Source organism: Chamaea fasciata, unplaced genomic scaffold (genome assembly GCF_029207755.1).
Source record: "Chamaea fasciata isolate MVZ Bird 193981 ecotype frontalis unplaced genomic scaffold, bChaFas1.0.hap1 SCAF_21, whole genome shotgun sequence".
NCBI lineage: Eukaryota > Metazoa > Chordata > Aves > Passeriformes > Sylviidae > Chamaea > Chamaea fasciata.
In genome coordinates this window covers 199,539-224,879 of record NW_027094106.1, presented here as the reverse complement: position 1 = coordinate 224,879, position 25,341 = coordinate 199,539, and the positions used below count along the sequence as shown (strand labels likewise).

The 25,341-nt window shown below is 57.2% G+C and overlaps 2 protein-coding genes across 6 annotated transcripts in view; one reads left to right on the top strand and one right to left on the bottom strand.

Annotated features, from left to right (window-relative positions):
* POM121 (POM121 transmembrane nucleoporin) overlaps positions 1 to 17,445 on the top strand; it is a 58,652-nt gene extending 41,207 nt beyond the window's left edge. For 3 of the 5 annotated variants that reach the window (XM_066202245.1, XM_066202246.1, XM_066202242.1), the window contains exons 29-31: positions 261 to 322; positions 824 to 935; positions 1,243 to 1,388. In XM_066202245.1, coding sequence (XP_066058342.1) covers positions 261 to 322; positions 824 to 935; positions 1,243 to 1,253 — 185 coding nt within the window. In that variant the 3' untranslated portion in view covers positions 1,254 to 1,388. The other 2 variants (XM_066202244.1, XM_066202247.1) reach the window with 2 other exon arrangements.
* A 208-nt stretch (positions 17,446 to 17,653) lies between these two features.
* Positions 17,654 to 21,037, bottom strand: NSUN5 (NOP2/Sun RNA methyltransferase 5). Its single transcript, XM_066202249.1, has 10 exons — positions 20,927 to 21,037; positions 20,685 to 20,807; positions 20,384 to 20,558; positions 20,197 to 20,305; positions 19,791 to 19,929; positions 19,309 to 19,424; positions 18,804 to 18,982; positions 18,519 to 18,723; positions 18,295 to 18,447; positions 17,654 to 18,138 (listed from the first exon to the last, which is right to left on the bottom strand). The coding sequence occupies exons 1-10, from the start codon at positions 21,017 to 21,019 to the stop codon at positions 18,033 to 18,035; spliced, it is 1,398 nt and encodes a 465-aa protein (XP_066058346.1). The 5' UTR covers positions 21,020 to 21,037; the 3' UTR covers positions 17,654 to 18,032.
* Positions 21,038 to 25,341: the final 4,304 nt, after the last annotated feature.

The following is a 25,341-nucleotide window of genomic DNA, read 5'->3' as shown; positions in this document are numbered from 1 at the left end:
TATCCAACCTTAACCTCCTCTGGCACAACTTGAGGCCATTTCCTGTGGTCCTAATACTTGGAGCACAAACCTGCCCCAAAACATCTGCTCTTGGCCCTCACCACCCTTGGTTGGCTGTGCCCCTGTGGTCTCTGCCCATGGCTGCTTCTCCCTCCCTGCATATCCCATTGGTGCCAGACCCTGCCAGCAGCATGGGAGCTGCTGCGGGGTCTGATGGGGGAGCAGAGCTTGAGGGGGGCTGGTGGTGTCTTTCTGCATAGATAGCATGGACTTCTCCAGCATGACACTCACCCAGATCAAGCGTCAGGAGATGGACTCGCAGGTAGGAGATTTCCACATGTCATGTCTCTCTTGGGCTGCCTGGGGTGGGGCATCAGATTTGGGGTCACCATGCCCAGCTGCCTCCAGGTAGTATAAGCAAAGGCGAAGCCCAAGGTGTGAAGGCAACAGACGGGTTTGCCCAGGAGTCACGTGCACTTGGTCCTCAATCTCTCCCCAGTGCTATTCCCACCATGACATAGCAGCCCATGGCCACCCCTGCCCTCCGTGTGCTTCCCACAGCACCCACCTCTGCCTGGCATGGGGCAGCTCTGGGGAATTCCCTTGCCTGAGATGCCCACACAGATTATGGTGCCTTCACCTTTCTGCACAAGCAGTCCCCACCTGAGCTCCATCCCTTCCCCAGGTCCACTCATCATTGGAGCACTCTTGGGATGCACCTCTGTAGTTTCTGGGCTTGATATTGGGGGCATAATGGGTGTGAAAGGGGACTGCATGGCCCAGCTCTGTGCCAGGGTGAGCATGTCCTGGGCCATGTCCCCAGGTGCGGGTGCTGGAGCTGGAGAACCAACTGCAGAAGGAGCGGCAGAAGCTGGGGGAGCTGCGCAAGAAGCACTACGAGCTGGCTGGTGTGGCAGAGGGCTGGGAGGAGGACGGTGAGTGGTGTCAGCCCTGCTCCAGCTTGGCAGCTGCTCCTGGAAAAGGTGGGGCAGGGTGGAGAAGCCCTGCCTGCCATCCATGGTGGTGAGATTTTGCTGCAGCTGGCACAAGCCTGGGGATAGTTGGCACACATGGGCAAATCCTATGGGGTCTCTCAGCAGGAAAGACCCTAACATGTGGGATCTGCATCACCCCCAGACAGGGAGCTCAGGTGCTGCTAGAGCAGCCCTGTGGTCCCAGAGGGATGGGGCAGAGGGATGCTGGTGAACAGCGCACCCCCTGACCTTGTCTTCCCACCTATAGCTGCAGATTAGCACCAGTGGTAGAAGCAGCCCACGAGGGACACCTGGCACCCTGCGGGGGACACCCCTGGGACCCCACTTGGTGCAGTCTGTTGAGAAGATCCCCAAGGAAGTGGTGCAGACGCCCCCCTGAAGCACACATCCCCTGTGTCCCCCCCAGGAGCCGCCTCCAGCACCAGAGCAGAGCTGCCAGTGAGACCCCAGGGCCGGGGCGAGGGCACAAACCGCACTGCTATTTATTAGAGCTGCCAGGGGTAGGGAGAGGTGTCTACACGGGGGTGTTTAACCCTTTAGTTTTGTTTTTGCACAGATTCCAGGAACTCCTAGAGCCATCTCTGGCTGAGTGAGAGCAGTTGGGTTTCTCTTGCCTCTCGCTGCCTTGCCAGCCTTAATCTGGCCACTGGCTCAACATGAATGTCCCCCCCCTCCCGGGTATGAGCATGCTGAAGGCCCCAGGGGTGCCACTGGGTGGGGGACAGCTTTTGGGGTGCTGCTGGGCTTGGTGCTAAGTGTGCTCCCCCTTGACAGGGACACCGAGTGCCTTTGGCCACTGCAGGCTGAGAGGTGGTGTTCCCATGGGACACCCTGGCTGGTAACACAGGGTGCCAGGAACAGCTCGGAAAGGGGCGGCAGCAGGAGGGATGCTGCCATGAGCTCCTGCCCCTCATTCCAGGTCTCCAAAATGCCTCCCAAGCACCCCCTGAACTGGGCTGCTCTGCCCTGACAGTTCACTGTGTTCATGCCAGCAATAAACCCTCCGCGAGGTGCTGGGTGCGGGTTTGGGCCACAGCAGTGCCACCGCACAAGCCACTTGCTCCTGGGGATGGGGTGACTCTAGGGCAGCAGTACAGATGGTTTGGCGGGAAGTCAGGGTGCCCCAAAAGTAGAGCATCCCAAAGCCAGAGTAAGCAGCTCCCTGTCCCTGTTCACTTTGGTGCCACCCTGGTGTCATCACCACCCTCTTGGGTGCAGAGGCACCAGGGCCAGTGTGGCTGTGGGCAGGGGTGGCCCAGGGGGCTGGAACCAGCCAGGGAACCTTTGTGCCTTGAGCCGGGGGCTCAAAGGGGCAGGGGGCATCCACCACGTCCAGGCCCCCCAGCTCATCTCGCTGCAGCGGAGACAGTGATGTTAGACCATGCAGTGATGTCCCCATCCCCCATGGTCCTGCTGGTGGCCCTGCTGGGGCCAGTGTCCCTCCACTTGGGGTGCTGAGGACAGGATTTGGCCTTTCTCCCTTTGGGAAGGGGCTAGGCTGTCACTGTGTGCTTTCCCAGCAATGCCCACCTGTCAGCGCCCAGCTGGCACCTGGAGCAGTGGGACCTGCCACCACGGTGGCCTCAGAGCTGCCACCCCTCCACACAGCCATCCAGCGTGCAGGCACCCACTGTTCCTCGACCTCCACCTGGAGGTCCTGCTGCTTCCCCATCCTCAACCCGTGCTGGGTCCCCTCAGATGCAATACCAACCATCCCGTTCCTGCAGGATATAGGGAGCCCCAAAACCCTCCCCACTTTTTTTGGGGGGGCGTCTCGCCTGCACACCCAACTACCTCAGGCCTTGGGGCTGGGGGGCAGCATGGGGGTCACAGTGGCAGTGGGGGCTGGGGACAGTGGCACTGCTCTTGGCCAAATCCACTTGTCCACTTGCCAGGCGTGGGTGGAGGGGCCCTGCAGTGTCCCCAGTGATGGCAGCTGGTGATGAGGATGGCGGGGGTGCCCCCCCGCTGCAGGGCGAGTTGATTTGGGTTTTCATTGTATGATAATAATGACCACGTTGTTTGTTTTGGATATTTCAATAAAGCCTTCAGCCCAGCCCCGCAGCTTCGGGGGGGACACAGGGCACTTGTGTCGGGCAACTTGCGGGGGGACACAGGGGACTTGTGTCACAAGGGGGTCCTGGGCTCTGCCCTCATCGGTGTGCTCACTGTCCTCCAAAATCACTTTGTGTCAAGGTGACCTGGGTGTTGTCCTGGTGATGACCTCCAGCCTTTGCCCCCGCTGTCCCACACCTGCTTGTCCCTGTGGCCACCCTGCATGTCACCTCTTTTAGCTGGGAGGGCACCAGGATGTGGTCCCAGCCCTGAAGAGCATGGGTGGCTTTGTCCTTCCTTCCTGGAGGGGTGATGCTGCAGTGGGCAGGCTATGCAGATCATCTTGTGCTGTAGGGTCATCCCAGCAGAGCCATGGTAAGGGGGTCCTGCTGCTGGGTGGCCCATGGAGTCCACAGACAGGGGTCTCAGGGGAATGTCCCCTCCTAAGCATGGTTACCCCACCCTGGGGAACACTTAGTGTCCTCCAGCCCTGCCAGGGCCACCTGGACCCCTGGGATGCAGAAAGCCCTGTGACAGCAGCCACTGTCCCTGCCGTGGTCCCTGTTATTTTCCCTGCTGTTATCCCTGCTGCCACGGTCCCTGCTCTGCAGGACACAGCTGACACAGTGAGGTGGGAAATCCCCGGGGACAGCCATGTCTCCTGGGGACCCCAAGGGTGCGGCCAACCAGAGAGAATTTCCCACAGTTCCCAGCCCTGTCCTCAGAGCAGGATGGTGGCAATAGCACCGTTCAGTTGAGACAGAGGGACAGGTTAGACCCGATGGTGACTGGGGGGAGGCAATACTCTGCCCCTGGGTTCCTGACACGCGGTCAGATATGGGGTCGGGACTGGGGACGTGAGGATACGCAGGGACTGGGACAGCGGCACACACAGGCTGGAATGGTATAGTGGGGATGTAGGGGACAGGGAGGGGCAGAGGGGAGGACACAGAGGCTGGAATGATGTAGGGGGGTTGTTAGAGACAGGATGGGAACACATGGACCGGGAAAGGGAGGACATGGGGATTGGGGTGGTAAACAGGACTGTGGATTCGAGTAGAGCTGGGGAAATTGGAATCTGGGTGGGGGAGACGGGCACATGGCCTGGGGAAGGGGAGATGGATGACGAGGAGGGGAGACCCTGGCCGGGGAACGAGAGGGGAAGACAGGAGCGTCATAAGGGGTCACGGGGGTGGGACGAGGACGCGGGACCGGGACCAGCAGGAGCCCCGCCCGCCCCGCGCAGAGTATGCCGGGGGCCCGCGGACAGAGGGCCGTCCATGCTCCTGGGGAGCCCCGCCCGTACCACGCCGCTGGGAGCGCGGCTCACCCCAGAAGCTCCGCCCCATAAAGCCGCGCCCCCGCGCTGAGGCGGAGAAGGCCCGTCCCGATTGCCCCGCCCATCTCTAAGCTCCGCCTACTTGTGAGGCCCCGCCCCCCACGCGCTTGGGGGCAGCGCCGATCGCGCTGAGACAGGAAGCCCCGCCTTCTGGGTGCGTTCTTCCTAAGACCCGCCCCCGCGGTGCGTGCCGAGAGGGCTAGCCGCGCTCCCCTAAAGCTCCGCCCACTCGGGGAACTTCCGCTCTGCTGTTAAGGCCCGCCCCGCCCCACCCCGCAGAGCACGCCGGGAGCGCCGGGCGCGCGGCGATGGCGGGCGCGAGGCCGGGCGCGCGGCGGGATGAGGCTGTGAGGGCCGCGCTGGCCGTGGCCGCCGCGCTGGTGCTCGCCCTGGCCTGGCTGTTGCTTCGGGGCGCGCTGCTGGGCGCGGCGGCGCTGGGCGCGGCGGGTGCCTGGTGCGCCATGCGGCCCGGCCCGCCCGCGCCGCGCCCCCCCGACAAAGCCGCCGCCAACGGGGGCCCGGCCGCGAGGGGGGCGCAGCGTCGCCCCCAGCCCGGGTTAGCAAGGGGAAGATGGGGATAGAGCGGGCGAGGAAGGCCCAGACCTCGTTGGCGGTGCTGACTGTCCTGTGTCCCCACAGGGTTCCTCGCTGCCGGCCGCAGGCCCCGCGCCGCCGGTACCCGCTGCCTGAGGCCCGGCCGGCCGTGCCGCTGTGCTTGCCCGCCGCCCGCTGGGAGGGCGGCTCCCCTCGCAGTGCGCCTTGGGCCCGCCGTGCCGCCCCGCTCCGCAGCCCCGTCACCGTGAAAATCGCCCCGCCGGCCGTCGGCATCGCCCGCTCCCCGGCGTGAGTACGGAGGACACCGGGACACACCTGGGGGAGCCCGGTTATCAGCCACGGTGGGGACCAGGACGCACCGTGGGGAGCCCTCAACCGGCTGTGCTGCGCCCGGGAGCAGCATCCCATCCCGAGCGCTGCCGTGGGGCTGGGAGGATGGTGCTGTCCAAACCTCCGGGAAGGGCTTCGTCCACTTTTCTGTTGGGGAATCAGGCCGGGGATCCCAGCCTGCGTCACACCTCACTCTGCTCTGTTCCACAGTCTAGAGCAGCTGGTTTCGCCTCTGGCCGTCCCGGCCACCAGCAGCTCTGACCCGTGTGCGAAGGAGACTGTGCTGAATGCCATCAGGGAGAGCAGGAAAAGGGCTGTGGAGGAAGAGGAGGAGGAGGACCAGACATTTGGGAACGATCAGGAGAGCAAAAGAAGGTAAAAAGAGAGTAGTTCAAGTTGCAGCCAGTGTATTGGGAAGGTCACAGATGGGATTCTTGCTCCAGAGGTGACAAATGGGATGTGTCCCAGAGCATGCCAGGCCCCATGAGACCTGGAGTCAGGGCTGGAAAGGTACTCTAAGAAGTGATCTGCAAAGAGGAAGCACGGGAAGCACGTCCCTTGGTGGTGCAGCTAAAAGTCCTCCTTTGTGGTCAAAGGAATGTGGTTTAGGTGTGGGTGCAGTGTGTTCCCCTGCCTGGCTGGGATGTGTTTTGGGTAGCCTGGGTAGGAAGCAACTTGTCTCCTTACGGAGGTTTGCAGACTGGGAAAGCATGGTGGGAAATGTTGGTATCTGCTGTAGGCTCTGTCCTTCCATCAGCCCTGGGCTCACAGGAGGGACAGGATTACCAGGTGGAAGCACTGCACTTAGAGAGCTCTAAGCACTTCCCTTGTGTGCTGATCTTGCAGAGGGAAGTGAAACAAGAGAGTAAATGAGACACTGTCTCCTGCTTTTGTTACTCAAGGTCAGCAACTTCCATCCCTGCGTTCAAACGAGGGAGGGTGCTATGTTTTTGCCACTGTCCCAGGAAGGACAAGGAGTGAATCCTGAGAGCCATGGTCTGCCAGAGCCTTTCCAACCACCCAGCCACTGCCTTGCTATCCCACCTTCTTGCTTTTCCTAGAATCACAGGATGATTTGGATTGGAAGGGACCTTAAAGCCCATTCAGTGCCACCCCCTGTTATGGGCAGGGACACCAGGTTAGACCAGGTTTCTCCAATGCCTGTCCAACCTGGCCTTGAACACTTCCAGTCATGAGGCAGTCACAGCTTCTCTGAGCATCCTGTGCCAGGGTCTCCCCACCTTCATGATAAAGAGATTTTTCTCCCTGGGGAGCTCATGCCCATGAGCTGGGATAATAGTGGTATCCTGTCATTGCACTTCTTGATGCAGTCCTTATCCAGCTTCCTTGCAGGCCCCTTCAGATCCTGAAAGGCTGCTGGTATCTCCACACAACCTTCTCTGCTTCAGGCTGAGCAGCCCCTGATGTTTCAGCCAGTTTTCAGAGGGAAGGTGCTCCAGTCCCCTTATCAAATTTGTAGTTCTTCTCTGGACTTGCTCTAACAGTTGCTTCATCCTTCCTAGTTGTCTCCATGGAGGCTCTTCCATTTGGGCTGGGATGGGAAGCTGAGACACTGCATGGATAGTGCTTGGGGCATTGTCCTCCACTGGGGCTGCTGCTGGAGGTGGCCCAGGGAGCAGAGCAGGGTAAAGCGGGGGCACACCGTCTTCCTCCAGCACTGAATTCCCATCTCCGAATGCTCAACTCATTGGGTCTGAGCGCCCCATAAGAGTCAGTCAGGATGACAACAGAACAGGTGCACAGACATTTGAACTGTTTTTTTAATATGCTAATACACACCTCTGCCACAAAAGCCAATTTTGAAGGCACGAATGTCTGGCAAGCATGAGGAATGCTGATAGATAGAAAATTCCGTGTCCTTGGTGAACGGAAAATAGCTGTGTCAGCTGGAGAGTGTGGGATCGCCTGTGCCTTGGGGTCAGAATGCTCTGGCCTTGAGGGGAGCACCTGGCCAAGTGACAGGGCTGTCCTACATCTCCACTTTACAGCAGGATGTCTTTTGTGATTTTAACACTTCAGATCCTCATGAAATTATAGTGGAAAGGGGAGTTCAGTTTTTGACTTGAACTGTCCAGGGCACTGGTTAGAAAGAGGGCAGAGGTGGGAATTTCAGAGCTCTGGTCTGTTCAGAAAGACTCAGCAGCTCATTTCTTTAAGTATTTTGGCTTAAAGTAATGGATTTAAGGAAAGATTTTAATTTTTTTATACCAAACTACTGTGCCCAGCAGGCAGCTGGAGGAGCTCCTGGTGTTTGGTGTGAGAGTCAGTGAGGACAGCCCACAGGGAGAGAAAATCTGCAGCAGGGTGTAGATGGGGGAAATCTCTGTCCTGGGTATTGAGTGCCAGGAAAAGAGCAAGGTTTGATCTGTCTCTGGGTGCTCACCCTGTCTTTCCCCAGGCTGGAAGAGGCTTCCACACTGTCATAGGCTTTCACACTCTCTTCCCACAGGCGCCATGACAGCAGTGGAAGTGGGCAGTCAGCATTTGAGCCACTGATAGCCAATGGTGCCCCTGCTTCTCTCATACCCAAGTAAGTGCCCAATGGGCCAAAAGCAACTCCTGGGATGGGAGGGAGCAAATGTCTGTGGGATCTGGAAAAGGGGCTTGGGTTTTGCATGCAGAGCCTGGCTTCACAGCAGAGCAAGAGAAGCTGTGGTTGTGCCTTCAGCCTGTCACCCTGTGACAGCAGGGCTGTGCTGCTGCTAAGGGTTGTTTCTAAGCAGGACTGTCTTCCTTCACCTGCCCTGCATGGAAAGGACTGGTGGGCAGGAGCAGTGAGGAGCTCATTAAACCTTCATCCTCCTTCAGGCCAGGCTCTCTGAAGAGGGGCCTCGTCTCACACTGCCCAGATGACTGCTCCAACAAGAGGTCTCGCACCTCCTCCATGAGCTCCCTCAACAACACCTATGCTGGTGGGATCCCCAGCTCCATCCGCAATGCCATTGCCAGCTCCTACAGCTCCAGCCGGGGCCTCGCACAGGTGGGGACACCGTAGCTTGACATTCTTTTGGGATCACCCATGTAACCCCAGCTCTGGGCTTGTGAAGAGACATCGGTGTGGCTGGGTGCCTGGACCAAGTGTGCTCAGCCTGGCAGTCGCCCCACCCTGGGGATCAATTGGGCTGTGGGCCACGGGCCAAGCAGCAATTACCTGGTTTTTGGAGGAGACCCAGGCTGAGCTGTACTGCTGCTTTTACACCAAACCAAGAGCGAGATTGTTTTCCCCTCTCTCCTCCTTGGCCAGTCTGCTAGACTGGATAGATCCAGGTTTAGGAGAAAAAAAAATGGTTTTGCTGTGCTGACACCTTTTCAGCTGGAGTCAGCATTGTGGGAGTTTTGTGTTCCCACTCTAACCCAGGTTCCACCTTTGATGGAGCCCTGCTTGTGGCTTGTTTGGGCTTGCAGATATGCCAGGGACACACAGCCATGGCTACTGGAGCACTGTCTGTGTGGGGGAAGGTTTACTCCAGGCAGTGGGAAGGAGGGTTTTGCTGAGGCTGCAGAGAGTCTGACCCTTGCATTGGGATCCATCTGCTTTGAACTCCTGGCAAGGAGGTGCTAGCTCGTGCCAGAGCAGCCCCACACACGAGGGTGTCCAAAGCAGTTGGGTGGCCTCTGCCTGTGTCACAGAAAGGCAAGAGCGGGCCCAGCAGTGTCCTCCCTCCCTGTGCTCAGCCAGAGCAGTAAAGGCCCTGGAGGCTATTTGTTCCTCATGTGGATTTGGCTTGGGGTGGCCAGACTTTGTCCTCCCTAAAATGTGGAGGGGAGTTTAAGTCGTGGTGAGGCAGGAGAAGCTCTGAGCTCACTGGGCTCAACAGCCATGGCCCTGGGCAATGGGGCTTAGTGTGGGTGAGCAGGGAGGAGGGGGGATAGCTCTCTGCTATACCCATGCCAAGTTACTGCTGGTATCTCTCTGCATTCCAGCTGTGGAAAAGAACTGGTGTGAGCGTGTCCCCTCTGTCCAGCCCAGCATCCTCCCGCCCTCAGACACCAGAATGGCCTCTCAAGAAAGCCAGGTAATCAGCCAGTCACATGGCAAGTGCCTGCTCACTGATGGCCAGCCAGCGAGCGAGCAGTCCTTCCCAGCCATCTTAGCATGCAAGTCCCACTTCCCACTGGAGCTGGGACAGTCCAGGCCCCTCTCCTAGACATAATGATGTAGAGACCCACTTGTGTCAATTGGCCTCCCTGTCACCTTGTCATGCTGTGGTTTGTCCAAGCTGTGCCACCCTTGGCCCGCTCCCAAGCCAGGTCAGAGATTTAAGGGCACAGGTTGCCGCAGGAGTGATGGTGCCTGGTGGCATTGGCATGGCCTGAATTGCTGGATCATTGGGGAAAAAACAGGTTCTGATTTTTGCCATCTCAAAGTCAAATCCCAGGATCTATATTTTAATGTCTGCCTTCGAGCACAGCCTGTGTTCTCCTCTTTCCAAAGTCAGAGGAGCCTGAGCTTATGTCAGAACTAAAACTGACACAACAACCTTGGTGGGCCCAACCTGCAAGGGGCAGTGACTCCCATCTGAGATCCCCAGCTGTCGTCCTGGGGCTGACTCGTCTTGTGCACAGGCTCAGCCAAGCTGTCTGGAGCAGGAAGCAGCTCCTCAGCCTGGAGCTGGGCAAAGCTTTTTTCCTGAGGTCTGTTTGCAGGAGGCAAATAAACATGCCAGGGATACTCATGTGAGTCTTCAGCTTCTTCAGTCTCATCCTGCTCCCTGGGGACAGAGCTGAGCCCAGGGTTGACCCTAACTGTCCCTCCTGCTTACACAGGGAAGAGGAGTCACATCATTCCAACAATTCTACCCCAGCGAAATCAGACAAGGAGCTGCAGACAGAGAAGGGTAAGTGTAGGTGTGCCCCAATGCTGCACCCAGGTCACCAGTGCAAGCAAGAGAGCAGGACAGGAGGCAGCTGAGGTCTGCAGTGGGATTGGCTTGAGAGGTCACATGGAAACTTGGCATGTCCTGTTACCAAGGCAGTGGCACTTCTGTTGGCCTCAGTGATTGCCTTAGTGGGATTTCCAAGTGATAAGAGGATGCTGACAGTGTTGGGGTGCTAGCATATGCCTGGGAGCTGGCTTGCAACAGAGAAGTCCAGCTCCCAACCCGACATGGGTCTGGTGTCAGCCTTGATCCACAACCTGGTGTGGCATGAGTAGCATTCTAACCAAATTCCAGGCTGAGCTTATGCCAGTAGTTGTTCAGCTAAAACAGAGGAAATCCCCTGTGCCCATGGCAGATGGGCCCAATGATACAGTGTCAACTGTGGCATGTGGTTTTGGAAGGCAGTGTGTTGGCACCATCCATGGAGCTGGGAAGGGGCCACTGCCCCACAAAGCCCTGCTGGCCTCATGCCACGGACCTCATGGATGTGAAGCTGCTCTTCTGGGGCATCACAACTTAGTCCTCAGCTTCAAACTGTGCCCCTGGCCCTGCCTTCTGAATGGGCCACCCAGAGTGGGGTAAGAAGGGACAACCCTTCTGGACTACAACCAAACACTTCTCCAACCCAGAGCTCGGTCTGACTTGTCTCCTTCTGTAGTGGTGGAGTCACCGGTGTGGAAGAAGCACAGTTCCCTGAGCCCGCCATCCACGTTGGGGAGCAGTGGGACACGCAAGCGAAAGATCCCATTGCTGTCATCTCTCCGTGGGGACCAGCTGGTGCTGGTACGTCGCTTTCTCTCAGCCCCTTTGGCCCCACTCTGGCAATAGAATGTGCTCACTGCAATTTCTGCAGGGCTGGGGGCACACTGACCTGCCTGCCCTCAGGAAGGAGGCCCCGTCCTTGGCCGAGTGGGAAGTGACGCTCTCCCCAGCCCCAGTGTCTGGTGGGCTGTGCGTGGTGGTGCTGCCTGCTGCCGGACCAGGTAATGGCCTGGGGAAGGCCTGCGGTGCCCTCAGTGCCACACCAGGGGCCCACCAGAGTTGGGGACTGGAGCTGCACGGTAGCTGCGGCAGGACCAGCTGCTTCACAGGACTTGCCACAGCCAGTCACCAGCACACGTTCAAAAGAGGCTCTGCCCGCTTCCCTGGGAAGGAGCTAAGCTGCTGCTGCTCTCTCTTGGCAGCCCCCGCCGCCTCAGCTGGGCTACTCCATCACCTCAGAGGACCTGGATGCAGAGAAGAAGGCAGTGCTGCAGTGGTTCAACAGTGTCTTGGAGGATAAGGCTGGTAAGGATGGGCTGGGAATGTGGAGGTGTAGGATCACACTCAGTCTGGGGGTGCTCTTGATGCCTTCTAACTGAGGAGATCTCATGTCTTGTGGTGTTGGGTGAGGTTGCCCAGGGCTGTTGGGTGTAGGTGCAGTTCTCCTGCCTCCTGGGAAGCTTTGCTATGGGTTTGTTCCTCACAGCCAGTTGTAGGTCCTGCTATCTTGCTGTTTCCCTGTAGATGCAGTCCCCAGCACCACTGCAGAGATGATGCCTGCGTCCAAGCCACTGGTGTTTGGTGTGACCTCCCCTGGGTCTATACCTGCCTCCACAGCTCCTGCCCTGGCCAGCTTCTCACCCCTAGACAGCCTGAAGAAGATGCAGAGCAGCCAGGCTGTATCCACAGCACCAGGTGAGGAGGACGAGAGTTGGCACGTGGTATGCCAGCAGAGTTGGGCAAGTGCAGCAGGAACTCTTTGTTGCCTCTGCATGAGGCAGCTGACAAAACCTGCTGTTCAAAAGCTCCGCTGGCAGCAGGGCTAGCAGGCAGGGCGAGGGGACACTGAGCCCCTGGTCCTGCTGGAGACTATGGTAACCATGAAGGACTGGGTGTGATGGGAGCCTTTGCAGCAGTGGGTGGGTACCTGGCAGAAGGGTGGGCTTCTGAGACTGCCTCTTGTCCGTAAATAAGCTCTTTCCCCTTTCCAGACTCCACTGGAGCTATGGCAGCATCCCAGCCACCTCCATCAGCTGCACAGCCACCTGCTCCTGCTGTGTCATTGGAGCCAGGCTCTCTGCCTGCCATCTCTGCTGACACCAAGCCTGTGCCTGTCTTGAGCACACTTGCCCCCAGTGCTCCCCTTGCACTGGCAGTGCAACCCCCCAGCAGCCTGGTCCCTCCTGTGTTCACTGAGCTGGGCCAGACCCCCAGCAAGCCTCCCTCCTTCCCAAAGCCAAGTATCCAGTTTGGGATGCTGAGCACCCCTCCAGCCAGCCAGCCAGCAGTGCCTGCCTCTTCTGCCATGCCTACCACGGCCACTGCTGTGCCCACCACATCCACTGCTGTGCCCACCACAACCCCCATCTTCAAACCCATCTTTGGTGCTGTGCCAAAGAGTGAGAACGCAGCAGCCTGCACAGCTGTCACTTCCACAACAACCACCATGTCTGCAAGCTCAAGCCCTGCCTCAACGACCTCCACATCCTCCATATTCAAGCCCATCTTTGGCAGCGTCACTGCAGCTTCATCTCCAGCGAAAGTATCTCCTTTTGCCTTCAGTCCCATGGCACAGCCAGCCTCAGAGCCACCAACTGCCTCCACAACTACTCTGGCAGGATTCTCGGGTCTTCCCAACATCATCTTCACCACTGCAGCTACAACTGCCACCACCCAGAGTTCCTCCACGGATGCCACCATTAAACCCGTCTTCAGCTTTGGGCTGAACCCACCTGCTTCCGCTGTCCCTGCTCCCAGCATGACTGTCACCGCTGCCACCTCCACCAGCACAGCACAGCCCTTCCTGTTTGGGGGCCTCACCAGCTCAGCTCCCAGCACAGAAACCAGCTTTGCCACCTCAGGACCTGTGTTCCAGTTTGGGAAGCCACCTCCAGCCACAGTCACTGCCACCACGAGTGTCCCTGGAGGCCCTGCCTTTGGCCAGGTGCCTTCAAACTCAACAGTTGCTGCCACCACCGTGGGCTTTAGCATATTTGGGAGCACTACGCTGACCTCCTCTGCCCCAGCCACCACAGCTCAAGCACCACTGACATTCGGCTCCTCCGTTTCAGCTTTTGGCAGCTTTTCAGCCAGTGCAAAGCCACCACCACCATACCCCGGCACTGGGAGCCAACTCACCTTCAGCACTGGAGCTGCTGAGAGCCAGGTGCCTGCCAGCAAGCCTGCTGCTGGCCCCATCAGCTTGACCCCTCCGTTCAGTTTCGGAGCCCCCCCAGCACAGTCAGTGGCTCAGCCAGCATTTGGCAGTAGTGCTCAGCCAGTCTTTGGTACAGCCAGTGCCCAGGGCTCCTTTGGCACCAGCAGCACCCAGGCAGCGTTTGGGACCACCACCTCGGTGTTCTCTTTTGGAACAGCCACCTCTACCACATCCAACTTTGGTGCCACCACCCAGACCACAAGCAGCAGCACCAATGCCACTGTCTTTGGCACCACCCCATCTCTGTTCACCTTCGGGGCCACCACCCAACCGGGCCCCCCCACCAGCGCCTTTGGGTTGGGTACGCCGGGCCTCAGCAGTGGGTCCCCAGCTGTGGCCTTCAGCTTTGGGGCTGGGCAGAGCGGGGCAGCGCCAGCAACAACTCCCTTTGGCTCATCTCTGCCACAGAGTACACTGGGAGCGCAGGGCCAGAGCACGCCCTTTGCCTTCACCATGACCAGCACTCCCAACAGCAAGCCTGCATTTGGAGGTGAGTCGTCATGGAATGGGTCATGTTGATCCACCCTCCCTGCCATGGGCAGAGACACCTTCCACTAGACCAGGTTGCTTAGGGCCCTATCCAACATGGTGGTTGAGCATTTCCAGGATGGGATGGGGGCAAACAGGCCATCTTGGGGGTCTAGAGTTGGGCAGTAGTATTCCTGATGGACCTTGCCAAGGCTCCTGGGGTTCACAGCCCTGGTGAGGCCAGTGCTCCTGCTATGTAGAGTCTTGCCCTACAAAGGGAAGGCACTCCCATCACTCCTTGTCAGGATCCTGGCCCTCTGGGGGGGCGGGTATACCTAAACTCTGCTCATTGGCCCTTCTGAAGGCACTGGATCCCTAGCTCTGCCCATCCAAGTGTCCTGCAGGAGCCAACATCATCTGAGTCTTTAACACCCACCTGGAATGCCTTAGCAAGCTGGAATGCTGCCAGCCAGCAACTGCCATCACTTCATTCTTGCCCTCGGGGTTTCCCTAACACTTCAGATCCTCGCTGGATATTTCCAGCTCCCGTGGAACTGAAACCCACACAGTGAGCAACTCCTTGATCTAGAAAGGCCAAGGTCTTTGTTCTTCCCTTGCACATCCTTCTGTGCAGCCCTGCTGTTCGGAGAGCCCTGGGATTATCCAGAGAGTGTAACTTTTGCATTAAAAGGGCTTTTCAGGAGCAGAGGCTGATTCTGGGCAATGGATTGTGGTGACTCAGCCCCCGGAGAGCAACTGTCCCTCCTCTGGGTGCCACCAGCTCCCAAAGGCTCTTTCTCCTTTGTCACCCCTGTCTCACAGTGACCTGTTGCTTTCCAGGAGCTCCAGTGCCCACCTTTGGGCAGGGCACACCTGTCCCTGGAGCCGTGGGCAGTGGAAGCAGCACCCTTTCCTTCAGGACACCCAGCACTCCTGCCTCGAGCTTTGGAGGAGTCAACACTTCCTTTGGTAAGGAGGGAGTTGGTGTTCCAGCCTTGGGGAGCTCATGGGTCATGGTGTCCCCTTGGGCTGGGAACAGTGGTAGGGCCAGGTGTGCTCTTGGGAAATGGCTCAGGTGGTACCTGCCTGGACTCTTTGGGATGCCAAGCCTTTCGTTCCTCCCAGGATGAGGATCACACCAATCCCAAAGCTACAGAGACCTGAGCAACCTTTCTGCTTCCAGGTTCATCCACTCCCGCCTTCTCCATCGGGGCAGGATCCAAGACGGGCACTCGCCAACGGCTGCAGGCACGGAGGCAGCACACCCGCAAAAAGTAACCCTAGTTCTGCTGGCCCTCGTGTGGAGGGCTCTGGGCTGGAGCTGTCCCTCTGGTGGGACGAGGCTGCATCCCTAACGCCCACTGGAGACCATGCTGGGACAGGATAAACCAAACTCTTGTTACTTGAACAGTTCCAGAGCCAAAGCTGGACAAATCTCTGTACATATCCACAATGTTCTTTCCCTCAATTTATTTTGTCTTGGTTAATAATGTGTACGTTTCTCCCCCTATGCTTCTTCTAGATGTTCCAATGCCCTGCCCCAGCCCTTAGGCCGTCTCCTGCTCAGAGCCTGGCTGGCAACATGCTATGGTTCTGAGTTGCTGTGAGACACCATCTTCACCAGGTCCCAAAATCTTGCCCATTGTTCATCCCATGGCCTAGCGAACATGGTCCCATGCAGCCAGGGTGGGTTCCAGCCTGGCTCTGTTTTGGTGCCACAGGTGACCGCAATGGGTGCAGTTGGGTGACACCCTTCCCTGGGACCTAATATCCTGCTACTTCCGGCTGAGGACATGCCATAGCCTGAGACCTGGGCTGGAGGCACGGGGTGAGGATCGGGGTCCCCCCACCCCTCTCCCATCTCTGCTGCTCTGTGGGGCTGTGGGCTGCCCCCACCATACTCCCCAGTTCTGCTTTACCTGTGCTCCTGTTCCTGCGCTCACTGAATCGAGTTTGGAGGAAGAGCTGAACCGTGTGTGTGGCGGCATGTTGGTTATGCCGGATTTGCTGTTTGGAGTTTCTTTTTTGTGGGGGCACCAGTCCTTGGGGGGAGACTTGCCCCAGATAATTGGGTGTTGACAGTAGCATCACTGCGTGGCTGCTCGTGCTGGGGAGTTGTCCCTTACATGTCGTGACTGAAAGGCAGCTAGGACAGGGGGTTCCAACTGTGGCATTCTCTCCCCTCCCTTTCCTTTTCTTCTAGTACCCCTTCTGCACTTCAGGGGGCTCTGGAATTTCTCACAGAAGTTCAGAGCAGATGTATTCTCCCCCCATCCCAAATCCAAGTTGCTTTTCATTTTTCAGCTCATCTCCATCCCAGTGGGTTTTACTAGCTCCTATGAACTGTGGTGCTGCCTCCCCTGTTCCCATCCAGCCCGGAGTGGGAATCCCACCCTTCCCTGCCTTCTGTGGGAAGAGACTGCCAGAGCTGGGGCTCACCAAAGAGCCATCCCCTGTCCTGTCCCTGGTGAGGGATGGGCACTCCACTCCCAGGAATGCTTTGCTGCCGGGTTTTTACTCTACGAGCCGTGTGAGTGTGTGTGTTTGCTGGGGTCTATATTAAAAAAAAAAACCAAACAACAACAACAAAAAAAAAAGAAAAAAAAAAAAAGAAAAAAAAACCAAAAACCAAAAAAAACCCCACAAATATTTAAACATTTTTTAACAAAATAAAAATTTATTTTTATATTTAAGCTAAATTGCCTTCAAATTCCTTCAAGCTTGGTTCAGTGAAGTTGCCTGCCCTGCAGCTGTCAGTGTTTAGCTGTTCCCACCCTGGCTGTGCCTGCAAGAATGCACTGTGCTGGGGAAGGCAGCTGCATCCTGCAGGCTCTGCCACACTCCCCCCACTGTACATCATTCCCTTCCTTTTAAATGTGACGTATGTGGATGTGACTAAGCTAAACCTTTTTTTGTTTGTTTTTTTGAAGTTTTTTAATTATTTCTCTGAGGGTGAGGAGCAGGAGCTCTCACATTATGTTGCTGAGTGCCAGGGTCAAGGTGTCTCTCCCAGCAGAAAGGGCAGGTGATGGACTCCGTGGCACAGAGGGGACACAGCCCCATAGCAAAGGGACACAGAGGACCTGCAGGTGTTGGTGGGAATGTTCTGGCCATCACCCACCAGCATGGCTGAGGGTGCAGTGGGCCAAGAGCAGCCAGGCTGGGAAAACGTGTCCTTGGGGTTGGAAGAAGCAGATGGGAAAGGGCTAGTGCCTGCCAAGACTGACCCTGGGTGCCCCAGTTAGGGTCCTGGGCCAGGAGAGCACCTGCTCCCCATCTTCAAGGTGCCACCAGGGTTTGGCCAGGTCAGCTCTCACAAGATGGGGATGAGCTAGGACAAAGTTGAGGGCACCCTGGCTTGGTTCTGCCCCCCAAGTACCTGCCTCATGTAGTCCCACACACTACAAAGGAGCCAGGCTGTCCCTTCCCTGCCACACAGGCCCTGCTGAGAGAGCCCCTTGTGCCTGGGGGGAGGCTGGGTTTTTACTGACTGAAGAGTTGGATCATTCCTGGTGTGGCTGATAAGGATTTTAGTGTGAATGTGCAATTTTTGTTTCCTCGCTTCTTAAGTCCCTGGTATAAAATAAAATTACTGTGTTCGCATGTCTGTGCCTATGTGTGATTCCCAGGGCGGGGTGGTGCTGGGGGGGTTCAGGTGCATGAGCCTCTGGTTCATGTGTCCTTGCTACACCAATTCAGAGAGATGCAGAGACAGGATTATTACTATTTCACCTTTTTCCCCACACTTCACCTCTCCTATGAGCAGTGGCAATTTCAGGGCAGGACTGCACAAATACACTGGAAAAGACAGTGAAGAGAGACAAACTTTTAATCTGCTTCATCCCTACAGTGAAATGCTTCTTCCAAGCTCCACATCAGGCTAGGGGTTGGAATTTTGGGGAGGGGAACATGATAAACCACCCTTAATCCAGCTGGAGGACCCCAGCCCTGCAAGGTACAGAGTGGGGATTGCCTTGGGGGCAAGCCTGGGGTAGGGACTAGCTGCGAGGAGCAGCCCTGGGTGAGCAGCTGCCTCTTCCTGGCACCAGGGTCCCAGTGTTGGCACTCAGCCCCCGGTGTTAGAGAATTCTCACTATGACTGTAGTTGGCACACAGTTTGACTTGTGTTCAGGCCAGTATGTGTTCCCCACAGCCCCAGCTGTGCAGGGGTTTGTCCAGAAAATGCTGTTTCACTCTTTCATCCGCTGCTTTTTCTTTTTCCTCTTCTTGGGAGCTGCTCCTGGCTCCGTTCCCTGTCCTGGCTGTGGGTTCTCCTTGGCTGCTGCAGGCAGGGAGCTGTGGACAAGACCCAACAGCCTGAGCCACGCTTGCCAGTGCCACAGTTGTTCCTGCCCTCTGTTCCCACAGCCACATCCCCAGGGTGCCCAGAGTGCTGACCCTGGCCATGCTGCCCCCCAGAAGAAGATGGAGTCCTCCACAGCCCTCTCTCACCTGGGGGCAGCAGCCCCTTCCTTGCACCGCTCCAGCACAGCCACAAAGAAGCCATGGGTGAGGGTCTCTGCAGGGGAAGCACGGAGGCAGCTCTCTGCTCCAGAGAAGGCAGCGAGTCCTCGGCAGGGCCAGGATGGGAAGGCAGTCACAAGCCTGTGGCATGGAAAAGGGGTCAGCACCAAACCCTGCCCTACAGCCCTCCAGGTTCCCTGAGCCAGACCCACCTGAAGGCTGAGCCCCACTCCTGCAGCACAGCCTGCACCACATGCTCGTTCTCCTCCTGGTGTAGGGAGCAGGTGGAGTAGACCAGGCGCCAGAGAGCTGGAAAGCTCAGGGCATGGTTGAGGACCCGGCGCTGGAAGCCAGCCAATGCCTGCAAGCGTTCAGCACTCGGAGCCGTCTCTTCCCCTGGCCCCCGAGTTACCATCCCTGCAGGACAGGAGCTGTCACCCAGGGTTCGCACACCCACAGCCTGGCTCCAGGTGAGAAGCTGAAGCCTCACACGTTACCTGAGCCGCTGCAGGATGGGTCAAGAAGGATGTGGGTCACCCTGCTGTATTTGGGGTCTCTGGGATCCACAGTCAGGAAGTCCTGCTGGGCCAGCTGGCAGCCAGTGACCCCTGCCCGTGTCAGCAGTGTGTTCATGGTGGCCACGCGCTTGGGGTCCACGTCAAAGGCAAAGATCTGTCTGAAGGCAGAGCCCAGTGCCCAAGAGAAGCTGTGAACATGCCACCTGGCCCCCAGAACACTCAAATACTGGGCAGGCAGACCTTGAGAGCTGCCTCCCCTCTGACAGGGTTATGGAACAGGGCCGGGGGCTGAGAGTGAACCCCTACGTGACTTCATGTCCCCTCAGGTCCTTCCAGTGGCCCAGAACTGTCAGAGCCACCAGCTCACCTGAGTTGGTGACAGGTTGCAGCACCTCCTGCCACTTTCTTGGGCTCTCTGTGTGCACAAGGGGACCAGGGTCACCTCCCCCCTTCTCTCCACCCCTGCACACAACCCTGCCCTCACCCCTTGTTCTTAAGGATGGCAGCCAGGTGGCTTGTCTTGTTTCCAGGGGCAGCACAGGCATCAATGACATGGGAGCCAGCAACAGGGTCAAGGAGGAAGGCAGGGAGGCAGCTGGCCTGCAAGAGGGCAAAGACTGTCAGAGGGGTTGGCAGAAACACCTGGCCCCTCCTCAGGAATGGCTGATGCTGTGGGGTCACAGGGACCACCATGACACACGGCCAAGGCCACCACCACGCTCCACCAACAGCCTTGCCCAACCCACAGCCCCCTGCTCCTTCCAGCTGCTGGTCCCAGCTCCCACAGGGGTTTTATACGACAGGATTTCATCCAGAACCTTCAAACAATGGAAGCAAAGCCCCAGGGGAGTCCCACAGTTTCTGCTTAAATGCTGGAGCAAGCTGAGCCATTGTGGAAGGAGCTCACCCTTCACCCCGTCAGTAGTTTTCCTGCCTCTGCAACTTCCTGCTCCCCAGCTCCCTCACCTTGTCCTGCAGAATTATGTGTCCTGAAGTATACAGCAGGTTGTCATGGAGGTCTGTCTGTGGAGGGAAAACCAACAGCTCCGGGAGATGGAGATCCAACAAGAATTTTTTTCCAGAGAGCGTCTTCAGCTCCTCCACACTGCCCAAGAGATGCAGGGAGCATGAATACAAAGTCCTGATCCCAGTGCTCTCAGCAGAGCCCAGGCTGAGAAACCCCTTCATCCCACAGCTCCTCACCAGCTCCAGGCAGCACCCAGATAGGCAGCAACCAAGAGTGGAGAGTGATGGAGATCCCAGCCGAACCACTCTGAGCACCAAGTTCAGCAACCCTTCAACCCACCAGACACCATCCCATACCACTTGCCGACATTCTGGGAGAGGTGGGATAGTAGAAAGAAATAGTCACCTGGCTGCCTTGCCCAGGTAGGCATATCCCTGGCGCTTGAAGAAGTCGATCACATCATCCACACAAGTCTTCAGGGTGTTGACACGGACATAGCGTGGGATCTGGGAGGCTGCACGGGCTGGACACGTCAGACACAGCCCCCCACTGCTCCCAGCACAGGGTGCCCACCCAGCCCGAGCCCACTCACCTGCGGCGTTTTCTGCTTTCTCCGGGGCCAGCAGGTCCTCGTTGCGGCTCACCTTGCGCCGCACCTTCATGCGGGCCAGCTCGGCCTCCAACCGCGCCCGGTGCCGCCGGGCCAGCGCCTTCCACCGGCCCCCACACTTCAGCCCCTGGCCGAAGAGCAAGTCATATACCAGGACCTGCGGGAAGGGGATGAGGTGAGCCCGGGCCCGCCGCCCCAGGCCACCGCGGCTCCAGGCCACCGCGGTTCCAGGATACCGGGGCTCCGGGACACGGCGGCCCAGGGATTCCGCGGATGCCCGTACCTTCGCCAGCTGCGGCGCCAGCTTCTTCTCGGCCTGCAACAGCGCGGCTCCATCCAGCAGCTTCTCCAGCACCGAGGCGTAGCGGACTGTCTCGGACACCAGCGCGTACAGCTGCCGGACATGCTGCGGAGCAGTCAGCGGTGAGCACCACCGGGCCCGCGCTGGCCTCCAGGGCTCCCCCCGCCCTCCCGGGTGTGATTCCCCCGCCCGCCGCCCCGCACCCCCGGCCCCTCCCGGCGCACCGGGAAGCCGCTGTTGTACACGAGGCTCTTGAGGCCGCCCTCGCCGCGCTCCAGCCCCACCAGCACCGCGGCCGCCGCGCTGTACAGCGCCATGTGCGCCCCGCGCCGCTTCCGCCGGGTCCTCCGGGGCCACAGGGGGCGAGCGCGGCCCCGCTCCGCGCTCGGCGCCCGGGGCAGAGCGGGGGCAGGGCACGGAGCGCGGCCGCCAGCGTGCAGGCGGGAGGACCCGGGTCACCCCGACTACGCCATCATCACAGTGACCCCGGCCAACCCAGTCCCCCGGTCACCCCATCAGCCTGGTCACCCCGGTCATCCCAGTGTGAAAAACACGGGTCACTTTTGTTAAAATTTTAAAAGTTTAGTAACAAGTAAGACATATATTATGACACATATAGAGCAAGAAGGGATTACAGATGTCTGGGTACGTGGCATTTCACACCAAGGCACACCAGCTAACAAAGGATCTTTTCTTTGAATATCAAAGGTTATTGCATATTCATAAATTTCGGACATGATTTAAACATTAGAAGTGTTTCTGTTTAATTTTAACTTTTCTCCCAGCATTCTTTCTTGCAAATAAATCTTTCCAGTGGCTTAACAAAGTTGCAAGTCCCTTGATAATGGAGGCAATAAATTCTTCTTTCTGGAGTTTCTTGGTGTCTTTGTTGTTATTTCATTCAGATAGGATGATGTGAGGAATTTCTTAATTGCCTCTCCCTCTTCTCTTTGGACTAGTTGCAAAAAGCATATGCTATAGCCTAAAAACTACATTTGTCACACTACTAAAAGAGACTATATTAATACAGCATAACTTTCTAACATAACTCATATAATATTCATTTTAATATTTGCAAAAACCATTCATATAGTATGTATTTATAACACCAGTCACCTTGGCCACCCCATCTTCACAATGGCCTTGGCCGCTCTGGTGACCCCGGCCAGCCCGTGATCCCAGTCAACCCCCATCATCCTGGCCACCCCATCATCAGTGACGTTGGCCAGCCCAGTGACACCAGTCACCCCTGTCACCCTGTTCATCCTGGCGATCCCAGCCACCCTGACCAACCAACCACCCTGACAATCCTGGTAAATCCGGCCATCCCAGCCACTTCTATCACCCCAGTGACCCTGGTCACCAGCCCCGGACACCCCATACAGTCCTTGCTTGTGGAAGCACACTGACTTTACTGCTGGCTGTTAGACCCTGTGATACCCTGTGGGTGATGGATTAGTGGGGATTTGCTGCAGACTTTGGTGGTGTTCATGGTGCACTCAGAGCAAAGGATGCCCAGCCCAGAGGTCTGCTCCGGGAAAGGGATCTGTGCAGGGAAAGAGGGATCTGCTCCTGGAAGTTCAGAGCTGAATATGGAGGGAAAATGATACCCCAGGACAGCCACCATAAGGCAGTAGCCCAATAACCTGGATATGGCTTTGAAACTGTCCCAGAACCATCTAATGCAATGGATCAGTCACTCCAGCACAACCAGTTCCAGGGACACCTGGATCCAGGGACAGGCAAGAGCTGCTTTGTAGGGTCAGAAGGATTAGCAATGGGTGCTGGTCATCAGTCATCTTGTCCCTGGACAACCAAAGGTTATAAGAATCTCATCCTAGTGACAGGATCTGAGAATGGCTGGAGCTCTGTCACTGTCAGGGAAGGTTTAGTTTGGAATCAGGAAAGGGTTCTTCCCCGAGAGGGTGCTGGGGCACTGAACAGGCTCCCCAGGGAATGTTCACTGCCCCAAGACTGCCAGAACTCCAGCAGCATTTGTACAGTGGTCTCAGATGCAAGGTGGGATTATTGGGGTGTCTGTGCAGGGCCAGGAGTTGGACTTCATGATCCCTGTAGGTCCCTTCCAACTCAGGATATTCCATGATTCTTCAGTACTTGAACCCGTGGAAAGGCACATTCAGGAGCCTCAGTTCGGCAGAGATCCAGGAACAAACATTTACCTTGGTGGTGGTGTATTTTATTCCCTGGCCTCTGGTTGGCACAGGCTGGTTGTACATTTTGGTGACAGGCCCAAGGAGTGGGTCCCTGGTGACCCTTTGCAGTTTGCAGGAACCACTGCTGGGCTGTGTGCAGGGTGGCTAAGCCCCTCAGGTGCCCTGTTCCCCTCAGTCCGTGGCCCTGGGCAGTGTCCCTCCCTAGCAGACTGAGCACACAGTCCCCCATGCCAGCTCACAGCCCTGGGCAGTTGGAAAGACCAGGACTGACCTGCTGCCTGCACACGGCTCTTCAGCTGCATTTTGTGCTCCCATTTCCCTCTTCAGCAGCCTCTCACGATGGCTGCCTGCTTGGCTCCAGCTGTGCTCGTTCTCTGAGAGAGAGTCCCTGTGTCAGCCAGCAACCAGCCCATCCACCTCAAAATCTATTTGGAAGGATGTGCCACAAAGACCCTGAACACTCACAGCTTACCCTCTTCAGGCATACAGACCTTTCCATGGAGACATCCTGGCAGGTAAGCTGTGTTTCAGTGTGGTAGACTGGTGATGGGGATGCTGAGGTCAAGGCTGACATTTTATGCCCTTAGAGGAGAGGGAAAGGACTCTCCTGTACTGATGGAGCTTGTTGTGCAGCACTATGGTTTCTACAGGAGGACAACTCTGCCAAAGCCTTAATTGAGATAAGCTGAGAGAGCTGGGGCTGTTCAGTCTGCAGAAGAGAAAGTTCCAATATCTGAAGGGGGCTGCAAGGAAGCTGGAGAAGGACTTTCATCAGGAACTGAATAGATCAAGGGGAAATGTATTCAAACTGAAAAAGGGGAAATTTAAGTTAGATATAAGGAAGAGAGTTTTCCCTATGAGGGTGAAAAGGCCTTAGCACTGGTTGCCCAGAGGAGCTGTAGCTGCCCCACCTCTGGAAGTGTCCAAGGCCAGGTTGGATACAGCTTGAAGCAATCTGGTCAAGTGGAAGGTGTCCCTGCCCATGACAGGGGGGTGAAATGAGATTGTCTTTAAGGTCCCTTCCAAGCCAAAGCATTCCGTGATTCTGTACCTATGCAGCTGTGGGATGCATTGGACAAGACTGAGGTGGACTCTGTCCTTGCCCTGGCTCTGCAGCACCTCGATGACATGGGCCAGCACAGTGCTGAGTGCCAGGGGACTGCAGGCCACTCCTTGGCAGCACACGTGGCACAGGAGCTGCCTCCTCCAGCACTCTGGGGAGGGACAGGGTGCAGGGCTGACAGGACAAGTGACCACACTGCATCAGTGGCTCCTTGAACACCTCTTGGCAGATGAGACAGAGCAGCTGCTCCTCCAGCATGTCAATGCTCATCTTCTGAGCCATCCTGCCACCTTCCCACACAGATCTGGGCTGGGAAACACTGGTGGGAGATCAGTCCTATTCCAAGAACAAGATCAGCAGCACAGACAGTTGCAAACCCATCCTTAAATCACCAAAAAAAGTCTGAGATGATGATTTTAACTTGTAATGGGTTTGTGGCCACACCTGGTGCACACCTGGCCATGTGTCCTGGATCTGCCCAAGGTGTCAGCAGTCACCTCCAAGCTGTTCCCACCTGGGCCCACGCAGGGATGTCAGACTGCAGTGGCATCCTGCCTGTGTGCCAGGGCTCAAACACAGCCAGGAGGCATTTTCCACTGAAAAATCTCAGTCTTGTCCTTGTATGAATTCCCACAGATCTCTTTAGGGTTATCTCAGCCCGTGGACATTCTCAGAAAGACTGGCATCACTCAAGTGATACATCTAAGCAAGAAGCAGAAGGAAAACATTAAAAACGTTTATCTTGGAGACGGGGGACTGGATTTGGGAAGTTGAGGCACAGCTCACCTCCTTGAAACTTGTTTCCATGTTCCATGCTCTGCCCCAAAAGACATGAGCTGAAATCCCGGCCTCTCCCATCAGCCCCAGGGAGCGCAGGGCAATGTGTTTCCAAGCGGTAAATCTCAGGCAGCACTGTCTTCCCTGCTGTTTGCTGTTGGGACAGAACTGCCAGACTCCTGGGCAAGTCAAACACGTGGCCTTGAAGCTGAAGAAAACAAACCTGAAGTCAGGGACTTAGTTACTTCTCCAGGGAAAGGGGAGGCTGCGACCTGAGCTGGGCTGGTGTCACACATTGCTGTGGCGTGAACCAAGGGAAGCTTAAGTGTCCACCAGATATGCCAGGAACACAAGCAGAGGGACCAGCCTCAGGTGCTCCCTGTGCTCACAGAAAAAACACCTTCCAGAGGCCCAAATAATACCCAACCACTGAGGTGGCCTGCATGGATTTCTTTGGCTCCGATTGTCCCAGTGCATGGACCCAATGGACTCTCCTCAGCTTCTCCCAGTCAAGCTGATGGGACACAGTCAGACAAGGTAGCTCCTCCTCAGGATGGGCACCTCAATGGCTCCCCTCCTGCAGCCTCAGTCCCTCTGGGATGTTCCTGCTCCCAGGGAGAGCCAG